Source organism: Pungitius pungitius, chromosome 14 (assembly GCF_949316345.1).
Source record: "Pungitius pungitius chromosome 14, fPunPun2.1, whole genome shotgun sequence".
Classification (NCBI taxonomy): Eukaryota; Metazoa; Chordata; class Actinopteri; order Perciformes; family Gasterosteidae; genus Pungitius; species Pungitius pungitius.
In genome coordinates, this window is record NC_084913.1 from 17821344 (window position 1) to 17834752 (window position 13409).

The 13409-nt window shown below is 40.6% G+C and overlaps 1 protein-coding gene across 14 annotated transcripts in view; it reads right to left on the reverse strand.

Moving 5' to 3' along the window:
• nrxn3a (neurexin 3a) overlaps positions 1–13409 on the reverse strand; it is a 122458-nt gene that overhangs the window by 63833 nt on the left and 45216 nt on the right. For all 14 annotated transcript variants that reach the window (XR_009941578.1, XR_009941577.1, XR_009941576.1 and 11 more), the window contains 2 exons: positions 4854–5155; positions 1362–1523 (listed from right to left, as the gene is read on the reverse strand). Coding sequence is in view for 4 of the 14 variants with exons in the window: in XM_037486933.2 (XP_037342830.2) it covers positions 1362–1523; positions 4854–5155 (464 nt within the window). In the remaining 10 variants the exon portion in view is untranslated. The remainder of the gene's footprint in view (positions 1–1361; positions 1524–4853; positions 5156–13409) is intronic.

Here is a 13409-nt window from a genome sequence, read left to right on the forward strand (position 1 = left end):
TCTTACTCGTTGCTTTTGAATGACGCTACCCGTTTTGGCTTAAGAGCGGCTAAGGGATCCAACAGGATCAGACAATTAAAAGGTGGATTGATTCCATTGTCCCGGCATCCAAAATAGCATGGCCAAAATACAACAGGCACATAGTTGATGTTCATCCTGCAATGATACGGCTAAATAGTTCCTGTGTAAAGCGTCTTTACAAACGTCTTGACAATTGCCATTATCTCTCACTGACTGGAGTTTGAAACTGTAAGCATCATGACAGGAATCTGAAGGCAATAGTTATGCAATTAGTATATTAAAAAGTTCCTTTCTTTTCATTTTAGTTGAGGAGATGGAGTCAGTAAACATTTGTGGCAATGGAAAAGAGAGCACATATCTAAAGTTGTAGATCATACATACTGTATTTACATTGTTTGTTTTTCCACTGTTTTATTTGAATAACCAGTTGTTGAACATGATTACTGTATTCATTGTGAGAGGCTCGTTAAATACTGAAGTCACTAAGGAATGCCTCATTACTTTCTTTTGGTTTACACAATGCAATTCTGTACAGCATATTGGTATGGTTTAGAAAAGAAAATATGATGCATGTTTTGGATTGAAATAGCTACATTTGTTACACAAGTAGTGTAATTTAGCATTACTCAACATTAACTTTTAGTTTTACAGAAGACACAAATACAAATCTCCTGGGTTTGACCAATGTGTCAGTCCTAGCCTGCGTCTTTTGTTGATGCAGGGAATTTGTTTGCCCACCATGGCAAAGGATGGTAGCACACCTTTTTCACAGATTTGGTGTATCCACGACCCAATGCGCTTTTAAGAGGTTGTGGTAATTTACGGCATTTCTGTGTGATCAGGCACACTGTTTTTGTTTTCATGTAATGTTGGTTTATTCAATTATTGATGGCCCTGCTGTCATCAATCCCTTTGACACAACAGCAAACATGTCAGATAAACACACTACATAGTAACTGCCCAGCCCCAAACACTAGTAAGGCAAAGCCAGATACTAGTAGGAAGGAAGGAAGTGGAATATCTAGCAGAACATCCAAGGGACGGTATGGACAGATAGATATGAGCTTTTTTGCAATTAATCACTAGCAGCACATCTCACTCATTACAATACATTACATTACATGTCATTTAGCTGACACTTTTATCCAAAGCGACTTACATTGCATTATAACCCATGCGTTACATTATGCCTGGGGAGCAATTAGGAGTTAGGTGTCTTGCTCAGGGATACTTTGATATGGCACATGGGGCAGCCGGGATTCCAACCGCCAACCTTGCGGCTACCAGCGCATCACACTTTGCGCCACCATCGCCACCACTCGATGAGCCAGGTACTTTACCTCCTTGAGACAACCCATGAAGTTATTGCTGACTGGAGATCCAGGCAGGTCCGCGGTGCTGGGGCTTCCACCAACATAGAAGAAGTCATCAGAACCCAACATGGTGTAGTCCTCCTGGGTGTAACCGGTGGTGGTCAAAATCCCATCCACTGATATCGTCACCTGACAGGGAAAAGTGATCGGTGAGTGGGGAATTGAAATGTTTCTCTGGGAGTTTCAGGATCGAAGACTATGACAGCCATCATCATAGCAGATGCTATTGATAGAAGTCTGATCTATATGCTGTTTACTGTTGGATCTCTTTTTTTGTCAAAACATATGAGGAGGTACTAAAACTAATAGAACAAGCATGCAGGGGCATAGAAAATAATATTGACAAACCAAAAGGAAGGAGTTAGTAGGAAGCCAAAGAAAATAATGTGCAAACATGCAGAGGAGACATCCACACTACAGGATTTGAGTCACAGAATAGAAACCTCCAAGCTGTGAGAACATTTTGATTAGTACAATATTTAGGTACTTTTTACTATACTGAACTATTCAGTTGTTTGCTTTTATATACCACTTTGTGCATTTATTTGACCATCGATTCCACCTAACAACAAAGTATTAAAAGTAGTAGAAGTAGTATTACAAAACCCCTCATGTTCTTTAAAGAATACCACAACAAGGTAAAAAGAAAGGTTTACCTTCAGTAGACCTACATGTTACTAATACTACCTCTAGACGTCGTAATTGAATGCCTTTAGAGAATTGTACTCTGACTCGAGGTGTAATCAATTTAAGTTTTCCTTAAACTTCTGTTATTTTATAGTCTTTTAGATTGTCTAAATGTTATGGTAATGAAACTCAATTACAATCCTGTTCATTTGAGCATATTGTATTTGAGAGATGACAATGAAATGGGTGAGCACCTTCCTGTAAAGCTGACAAATGCTTAGCATTCAATTGTTTGCTTTTTGTCACCACCCCACCATCACCCCTTAATCACAAGCCACGACCCAAAATGAAGGAATATTCTCAACATCCAAAATGTATTCAAAATCAAGTTCATAAGCTGAATTGTATATTTTATATTCAGGATGTTTAACTGGTGGGATGCGACCACTGCATACTACATGCAAATCCATAGCGCAGTGGTTCCCAAAATTTTCAGGGCCCTCCTTGAGGATTTGGGAACATTAGAAGACGCCGAACAAAAAAAAAAAAATTGTTTGTTCCTTCTTTGTTGAATTGCTTTATAATATACACATATATACGGGTCCGGGTCGAAGGCAGGCAGGACTCATACGCAGAGTTTCCGAAAAACAAAGTGCTCTTTAATATTCTCAAACAGAACCGACATGCACCAACCTGAACCATGGAACAGGATACAATGACGCGACATGAGACAAGGGACTGACAGGGCTTAAATACAAAAGGGAGGTGCAGGTGATTGAACACAGGTGGAAACGATCCTTGACACGGCAGACAATCACAGGGGAAGACAGGACAAGGCAGGAAGTGTTACCCAGGAACACAAGAGACATGAAACTACAAAATAAAACAGGAAGCAGAACCAAACCGCGACAATACTATAAACTCTGTTCAATTCTATGTCCACTTAACACTTCCACTTAACAGTTTTATTACATTTTGTAAATTTACTTTGAACATTAAAATTGAGCTTGGGAACACTGCAAAAACGTATATTTCCAAATGTCACAGGAAATCTTTCGGACCAGTTAAAAAAAGTATGCTAGAACATAAAAGTGCAAAGGTATAGTTTCTCACATTAAAAAACTCAGAGGGTTCATTCATTTGATCAGGATGTTGGTTTTCCATGTCGCAATTTAATTTAGTGGGTTTCATGCTTTTAGATGCCAAAATGTTAAGACACAAAACACACTGGGGTCTCTCTCCCTGACCGACCACAGAGCTGGAAAAGGGACGGATGTGCTTTTGTACTTTCTAGCCTTTACTTTCTTCTTCTTTTTCGCTGTCTTTCTGATGCTGCGTCTCTATGCCTTTTTGCTGCACTAGTCTACTTTTACCCTGAGGCGCTCTGGGGAGCGCGGTTCGATCACAGCGCATGTTAGGTCCTCATGTCGATTTCACTTTCTTCTTTTTTCTTTTTTTCGTGATGAAGCCACAACCCGCCTGGGAGTCCCGCCCCCCAATTTGGGAACCACTGCCATAGCGCAAGACAACGTTAGCGCTGCTACTTATACTTATCCCTTTTGCTAACTATCACTATTCAACAAAGACAGAAAGACGCCCAAGAACCCCGTTGGGCGCTCCACCGGCACAGATATTGATGAGTATCTAATTCATGGTACCCATTCAATTGGAAATAGTGTCTTTACACAAACTACGTAGGGAGGTTAAGGTAAGACGTAGAAGTAATGAGGTAAAACATAACTTGAATAGATCATTAAAAACAATGCAAAAATACCAGCCCCATTACGTAAACATATCCATGTTTAACACGAGCATACCTTGACATTTTAACCTGGCTGTATTGTTGTTGATTTGGGATTTCTTTTGCATCTGGCCGCTGCGATAGGGTCAATAAATAAGTACTGATGAACAAAGTTTACACCAGTTTCCTGTAGACATAAAAATGAGTTGTCTCCAATGTACAATGTTAGTCACCTCTCGTTTTCACTTTGATTGAGATTGTGAGTGAAACATATTTAAGACTTTGGGGTGTGCATTTTGTCTCTTGAATGTGGTTGTAATATTCTTGTTAACACTAATCATAAAAGCCTTACTAGAAAATCTACAATAAAACCTTGAAGGAATAAAAATGAAAGCAGTTAAGCAACAAGGAAAATGATTGGACAAGAAAAGTAAATCACATGTGAAGGCTGGGAAATATCAAAACATTTTTCAGAGATGGTATCTTTATTTACTCAATTTAAAGAATTTAAAGAAAAGTGAGGAGCAAAAGAACACAGCAAACTAAAGGATGATAATAATAATGATATCTACCATACAATGGAGAGTGTTTACCATAGCGCGTCCAACGCTTGTTTGCTTTTCAAAAAGGTGGGGTGGGTGAGAAACAAAAATACACGGTTGACCAAAGGTTTTGTTAGTACATTAAAGTAAAACAAATGAAAGCTAAGTAATGAAAAGTGTGGGAGTACACAGGTTTGTAAAAACAATGCTTCATTCCAAGTCACTACTTACTGCTGGAAACGGAGGCAGCGTTAAAAGGATTTGATAAGCTGAGCTTCACTGTGGAGCACTTTGCTCACATATGAATGACAATGGAAACAAACATTTGGGTTTACTAGTTAAAGTCATCACGTTCTGAAACAATCTTCTATTTTGCTTGATAGCCCGTGGATGCCCCAAGAGGATTCTGTGACTAGGTTGATGAAAGACCAAAATGGTATGAAATGTAGTGTACCTGTCGACGTACCTACCTGCCTAGCTCTACTCATCTCTTGTCCTATCTATCTGGAGCTTTGATAGTAGCTGCGCTCAACCATCCCTGTGCCTTACCTGCCGGAGGTTGCGGGTCACTTTGACATCATGCCATGAGTTGTCATTGAATTTTCCATTGACTGGCTCCACGATGGCTTCAAAGGCTCCAGAGCCCAGATTGATAACGAGGGAGACGGCGCCGTCCTTCAGTGCCAGGTTTACGTAGTCAGCTGACTTGCCAGTGTGAAGGATAAGGCCATTGCGCTGCCACGTCTTGAAGGAGAGAGTGATCTCATCGCTGCTGCTCTGGATGGGATTCTGGGAGAGATCGTAGCAGAAGTACTCAGAGCCACGGAACGTGGCCACATTCTCTTCCCTGGCTGTGATAAAAAAGAGAAAAGAGGGAAGGACAGATTCAAATGAAGCCTATAGTTAGCCCTGAAAACGTTGCAGTTTGGATTTCAACATTTCTCATTATACAGTACCATTCAAAACTTTAGAGACATTATCTCATTCCATGTGACAAGAGTCTGTCCAAACTGAGGACTGGTACTGTATTGCCTCAGGATCACAGGTTCAATTTGATGAAGGAACCAGAACTCACAACACACACTTCATAGTCCCCTGCCCCTGTAGTAGAAGATTATTACAGTAAAAGACCAACAATGGTCACTGAGATCATTTGAAACAGAAAAAGGTAATAAGACCGTTAACTTCTGAATAATTTGTATGTGTACTCACAAGAACATGAAGCTGCTTATAGACGGTCTTCTAGCCTTTCCTTTTATTTTTTACTTTGTCTACCAGACAGCACTTTTCACACTTTAATTTGAAAACAAAACCTAACCATAAAAGCATTGTGGGACTGACCGCCCACATTTGACCATGAACACTTTCAGTCCGGGGGCTGATTTGGTCAGCTCATTTAAGATAAAGCATAAAACGTTCCTCTTTGATATTGCTTATACTTAGGGCTGGCTCAGATTAGCCTGGACCAGCCCTTAGTTAAGCTGCCTAGGCTTAGACTGCCGGGGGACTTTTTAGGACACACCGAGCCCATCTCTCACACTCACCCTCACTCTCACCTTTCACAATAATCCATGTTTTATTAATGTACATCACTAATTCAGCTTCTTTCCGGGAGTGCTTTCTCGCCTGGCAGGTCTCTGTGGATCGTAGTTCCGTGGGGACCCTGGATCTGACTCCTGGCATGGCTCTGCTGACACCTGTTGCTGCCATCATCATTACTTTAAATATGATTCATATTACTGTCATCATAAACCAACATCTTTCTGCTCTCCCTCCCTACAGAAGCCCCGGTGGTTGTCCCTGCAGTTTTTCACACTTTTTCTGCTACTATTAAGCTAAAACTGTTAAGAAATGGATTTAAAACGTAGAAAGGGATGTAGAATGATTTGCCGCTCAATACAACAAGTTGAATTCAAATTAACCACGAATGAAGAAAAAATCCCTGCATGACTGAATACCGTTCTTACTGAAGTTCTTACTAAAAAGGTCCACCTGTGGGGAATCCAGTGGACTGGCAATGGGAAAAGAAAAAGGAATTCGTAGATAGCTATCATCCAACATCATCAAAGGCCTACTCCTGCCTTTAAAATGACCATTTCCTGTCAAATAACCTGCTCATGACAGAGTAGTTGCTTATGATGAGACAGAGTGAAAGCAAAATAAATGATGTAATCTTGATGAAAGAGAACGACAGAAGAGAAGCAGTGAAGTGTGGAAAGAAAGAGTGAAACAGGAAATAGTCAGGACTCGTTATGTGGGAGATCATCTTCAATTAAGTCACCGTGTTAAAATATAATCCATCAGCCACCACAACACTAATAGGATAGCATGAGTTCAGCTTTGACCCCCCCTCTCCTCTACACACACACACACACACGCGCAAAGAAAAAAAAGTGTGGGGTCGGGAAATGAAAGAAAATGGGCGCTGCTTTCATCTCTGAGACACAAACACCTCAGGCAGCCTTTCCTTAAAGTAGACTAATCCAACACCACATAGATCACTGAGGATGAGGAGGAGGAAGGAGAAGAGGATACAAGAAGTGGGTTGATTGGAGAACTCCCCAGGAAATATTAAATTAATTGATGATAACCTCTGCAAGACTCACTTATATTCAACTTCACAGTCTTACCTCGCTGCCTTTTCTAGTTATTACTGACATTGAAAATGAGCAAAGGCACGTTCCTAAAAATATGACGTGGGGAGACAAGAGAGACTCTGGTAGAAGTCTAAATGTAAAACTGACTTGGTTAATGAGCACATAGAAGTGTAGATTTAATCACAATCAGCACCGAGCCATGATACTAATGATACTAAAGATCCACAGAAGTAACAACGGATGCAACCAGTCTTATAGCAGTATGGCATAATAAACTGTAGCATGATAGTGTTCTCCTGAATTAAAGTCATGTGTTCTTTGACCCACCCATGTCCTTTCCCTGCACCTGTAATGCGTCATTATGACATGGGTGGGTTAGCATTAGATTCATAGAAGGTGAGTTACTCATGCTGTGTTTCCAACAAATGCAAAGCAAATGTTCTCGTCATGCTGCTTAGGCAATTGTGTCTGTTTTTCTGCATTCTTACAGGGAAATCAATCGTTTCCTTAAGGTTCCTTTTTTTGGTTTTCTTTTTGATGCCAGAGAGGAGGAAGGGCTTGCCTCCATGTAGACTTTCTTTGATCAATCAATAACCAATATTGCTGCTTTGTACCCAGCAAACCAAAATGTCGTATTCACAAGAAATGGGTGAAAGAAAGAGAGGGCCAGCACAGCTGAGGGATAACACGGAGGAAGGGTCCAGTCAGGACTCGTTATCTGGAATATCATCTTAATTTAGCTCCTTGTTTTTAGACTCAGGCACAACACAATACAAGGCATCATGTCCTCAACGAAGCCTCACCCAACACAACATACATTCCCAATGGTGATTATGACGGTGATGAGGCAGAAGAGAATATGCTAAATGGTTCTGTTATGGATTTCATATTCATATTCATTATTCATTTCATATTAAGTAGAGAAGATGAATTGATGAAAGTTGCTGGAAGACCATCTTAATGAACCTGGCAATCTAACCTGCTCTGCCCGGGTTTTATCTGATGAGTTGACTTCCCTCCATTGCTCCTCTGAACTTCGGAGAACGAACGCCGTAATCACAGCGTATCTTGTAAAGATGTTGGCTGTCTAAACTCAAAATAAACTAATTTTGTTGTGATTTAACAGCAATAGACGGATAAAAAGAATTCTTAATAAACATAAATAACCAGATATTAGTGCACACAGAGTTTGGGCTTTGGACCCTTTCCTGGTGGGCGGAGAGGGAACACTATCCACCTTGGAAGCCAATCTTATTGGAACCTCCTAGAAGGCAATACAAGATGGCACTTTGTTGAGTGTGTGGCTCTCTCTCAGCCTCACCCACACTTCAAGGAACTGAACTTAGAGCACAATAAAACGGTATCTATGTTAGTGTGTGGCCTCCTTTTCCCCTGATCTGCTGTTAGTAGTGCAGGCTTGTGGATCAATTGAACATAGAAAAATAAAACAATGTATTCAAAATAAAAATAAGTGGAAGAAAAGTGTTGAATATAGTTTTGACTCAGACATATCATTTTTTAAAATAAAATACAGGCCGTCAACTGAGAGGGGCATGTTGTAATATATATTTATGATGATTATATTCATATAAATGTTTTATTTGCTAATGTCACCGTGTTCCACAACATTTAGGTTACTATATATATATATATATATATATATATATATATATATATATTTTTATTTTTATATTGCACCTCTGAGGCTGCCTCAATGGTTGAGAATAGGTTGACGCTGAAGATTTTAGATATTTAGATATTTAGGGCATTGTCGGAACAAATAGATCTTAATTTCTTAAATCTTATTTCTATGTATGAAGTAATTTTATGAATTAACCAGAACCCGTTCATACCACCATTTCATTATAGTCATATGAACATTTTTTGTTAACATGGCTCAAAATGTGGGGGGGGGGCACACTATCACTATTGCTTATCATAGGATGTATTTTTGAGTAGCAAAGTGATTATAATAGCATTTAAGATCACTAGCCATTGTGTGGATAATGAGCATTGTAAAGACCGAGACAAGAACACCTTAATGCATGAGATACTACAGCCAATAAGGCTATTCTTTTCATAACTGAATGATTTTAGTTTGATCCTGTGTGCAACTCTACTGTGAGAAGCTGGGAATCCAGTCTTTGGGTGGAAGATAAATAGAGAGATGGAGGACAGTAATCTGAGGGGAGGCTGGGTGTTGGAGAATGGCTGCTGGTGGAAACGGATGGGGGTGTGGGAGATAATAATCAGTAATTTCAGCAGGCTGGCGGATTTCCATTTGTTTTGTGGCTTGACCAATGGTGCGTTGAGATGTCTGCACCTAACGGCAGTGGGGAGCTGAAACGGAGAGGGGGGATGGAGCTACGGATGCATTAGCACTGAAAAATAAAGAAAAAATGCAATCATTTTGATGGTTTCAAGAGTTGGGATAAAGATTGACAAACTGAGCCAGTTATCATTGTCCATTGATAAAGTGTGTCGGCAGTTCTGTGGTCTGTGAAAGGGGCCCCATCCAGCTCCATGGTCTCTTCAGCTAAATGACCAATACCGCCACCATTTCTTCAATCAGTAGGTATAATCCCAAATGTAAAATATCACCAGTATGAAAAACAACATGGAGTAACACACGGCTTAAATTTTCTTTAGACTCGAACATGGAGCCTTCATACAGCTCAATAAAGAAACACACTACTTGATGGACTGTCAATACATACATATCTGTGATGTGTCACTGTAAAAAGTGCAACGGCACCAGGGCCTTGCACATGGCCTGTGTACATGTGTGTGTGTTCTGTTGCTTTGTCCTGGACGATGCGAGCGTGATTCCATCAAGCTAATTGGAGGCAGCTGGCCACTGCGTTCAGCTGATAAGACCCGCCCCATCCTGGGTAAGCGTAGACCTCTTCTACCACACCTTGCTGGATGTTTCACAACTTTACCTGAGTTGAACAGACAGCATGTTGGTCTGCCAGTATTGTTTATTTAAAGGCTCATTTTGTTATATTGGGTTACGTGTCCTAACCTCTAACGTCTTGGTTTGTGTAGTTTCCAAAGCATTGTTACTGTATACTGGGCAAATGCTTACATCAGAGTCCTCATACAACATGTTGTGGTAGAAATCAATTCCCTGGTTAATCCTACAGTAGTAGTTGTCTTTAGCAATATGAACATTTAGCATTGAATGATGTTGCATTATCTGTAACAACCACGAATGTTCTTCTCTTTTCATATTTTACTTTTGGATTTTTTATTTTACTCTCTCTCCTTTTGACAAATTCCCATCTGCCTTTCTCATACAGCATGTTCTCCCTTCAGCCTGCATTGCAGTCACCATTTTTTTCTCATTTGTCATTATTTTCATCTGATGGACGGCTTGTCCTTTAACTAAAAAATATAATTGCATTTGAGAGGAAAAGATGGCATGAAGAGAGAAATTAATCACAACAGTAAACTAATTTCTGAAGGAGTCAAGGTGGTTGGCAATGATTTCACACACTGACTCCTAGCAGAAGTGTACATCTCCAAAAATGAGAAGTGGCAGGTCTAATACTGCATGAACACAGTGGCTTAATGAGAAGACACTCAGGTCAGGATGCCGAGATGCCAATCACTGAAGCCCCCTCCAGGTTATGGGGATCTTTGTTATTTAGGCCCCCAGATAATCATCACCAGAATCCGAACTCGGACCATAAGGCGCCCTGTTCCGACTCAGTTTGTTAAATAGCAAAGTTAGCATCAATAGTGACCGAGCATTTAGCAAATGGCAGCCCGCAAAACTAAGCCCGTGATCAGTTGAAGAGATACAGACTTTTCCTTTTTTGGGTTCCGATGAACGGATCCAGGGAGATCTTTGACATGGCAGTTGGTGTGATAATAATCTGCAGTGGAACATGACATCTAGAAATGGGCCTTAGACCTAATACTTCTACGATGATAATGAACCTATCCCTAAATCAAAACTGCATTCCACTGCAAGCAATATCCTTTTTACAGTCTTGTTCGTACAAACACATGTTTATCCTTTGTGTCAGCATGACGCTAACAGACAGGGATGTCTGATGGCTTGGAGTAAATAGTAAGTGATTTCGTATAACAGCGGGGAAGCCCAGACCCCTCACACACACACACACACACACACACACAGCAGCAGGCTGCACGCGCTCACACAATAGGCCTCTGCAGGCCTTCCTGAGGCTAAGTGGCGTTAACCTCTTTCTCTCATGAGTCCCAGACAAAAGCCCCAGAGGAGCGCAAATAATCACCTCGCTATCTGCCCCTCCCCCACAACACACCAGACGCAGTCTGCATGGCTGGGCTCTACAGTACAGCATCATTCAACACAACATCAGAAAAGAAAAGAAATAATGACCCTATAGTTTTTTCCAGGCAATAATCTCAAATCTATTCTATGATAAAAGGTAAATAATAGACAATGCCGAGCACACAACTAGTGTGTTTACATTAATATGACTACGTTAAACATGAAAACTCATTTTTATTATTATTATTATCACAAAAACTGAGTAGATATTCATGTGTCAGTATTGACAACAAAAGATCTCTACAGGATATCTAGCCTCTAGCATGTATATTGACGGTGACCGATGACATTCACATGTTATGAACTGTAAAATCGTCTGCTATACCAGCAGCAGTGGATATGTAGGTCCTAGAAGCTTATAACAGCGTGCTTGCCGTTAGTGTTCAATTTACTGACCGACGTGCAGTGTTTTGTAGCAACAGGCTCTGGCCAAGTACATGATTCACAGATCAAAGACAAGATGTTCTGTCAAATATTCATCATTTGTAATATAGGTATGAGTCTATGTGATAGTGACACTATATAGTCAGCCTGACAAATGTAGCTTACTGTGTGTGTGTGTGTGTGTGTGTGTGTGTGTGTGTGTGTGTGTGTGTGTGTGTGTGTGTGTGTGTGTGTGTGTGTGTGTGTGTGTGAGAGCGTGGAAGCATTTGAACAGCTGAGGGTGGGGGAGGTTCTGAAGTGGGAGTCATTGGTGTGGAACGCCCAGCCTTGATTGGCCCGGATTTCACCCCCACCGAGGCAGCAGCATAATTTTTCCTATAGTTACCCTTATTCCTCTTGGAACAATTATTTATTTCCACCCCTCCGTTATCTACCTCACTAGCTCTGTGACTGTTAATTAGTCATTTAATGAATTAACATAAAATGTGAAAAGTCAAACACATTCAAGTTTCAGATGTAACAGAGGATGACATGTATATGTATGTTTATGTTTGCATTTACATAAACACGTACCATTCCAGCTCAAAGTTATATTTCTAAAATGGCTACCCGGAAAAAAAGGTTATATTTACTATTTATAGTTAATTATTGTGAATGAAATACAGAATCCTTCAAATGTATTGTAAACCAATCCTTCAAAAAAACATCTAGTGAAAGAGGTGGGGTGAAGGAATATGCTTAGGAGGGGCAGCAGGAGTGAGGGTGGTGAGGTTGCAGGATCTGGTGGGAGAGAGATAACAGCTGAGTCGTCATGTGTCACAGTAAGCGACTGGTCGACAGAGATATGGCCAGGGCCCACCACAATAATCTGCTTTTCAAATACACACCCTCCAATCCACAAAAGAAACCGTGGCAATTATCAAATTTACTCAGAAGAACGGTGCTCTGGAAATCTGCACTATAAATCCTACAACATACCTATTTGTATGTGTCGGCATATATGTTTGCATGGAAATTAGTGCATGGAACTGCATTTCACACAACTCTCAATTTCTCAATATACATGGCATTGGAAGCCAATCAAGGTGCAATGTTTTGCTAAAGAACACGTGAAAAGGAGGAATCAAAGAACAAAGCAACAAATCCTGTATTTAATGGACTTCCAAGTGTGTAATTGCCTGAGGTTAAAAATGTTCGATGTTGGTCATTTTCAATCACATGCACATCAGGGATTTGTACTTGTGAAGTCTACCGAGTGTCCTCATCCATAATTCATCATGTAAGCCAGAGGCTTAAAGCAATCATCCTGCTCACTTCCTCAGAGTCTATAAATTACAAATTACATATACTGCTGTTATACCTAGTTTATGGGTCTTGTTTTTTATTGATAACCGGCTAAACGGTGCCAAAACGATGATTGACAACATTGAAAAAAATATTTCAATCGGCTCATGCACCGAAATGTGCGCTTGAGTTTGACTCGATCGGTAGGAACCGATCTTATGGTGCGTTTCCACCGAGCGGTATCGGTACCCTTTTATTTGTGTCTCCACTGAGAAAAGTACCAAAAATCCGCACCGTAGCGTACCACTTTTTGGGTACCCTTCCGTTGGGGTACCTGGCACAGTTGTTTGGTACTAAAGGGTGGAGCTAGACTCGCTGCAGAACGTTGATTGGTTGACAGAGTGTAGTCATTTGCGCGTGCCGCAAGGGGAAAGACAACACACGAAGCGCCGTTTTTAAACTACAACACCGTCGCAACAATGTCGCGGCGCAGCATTACTTTAACGTGCCACATAT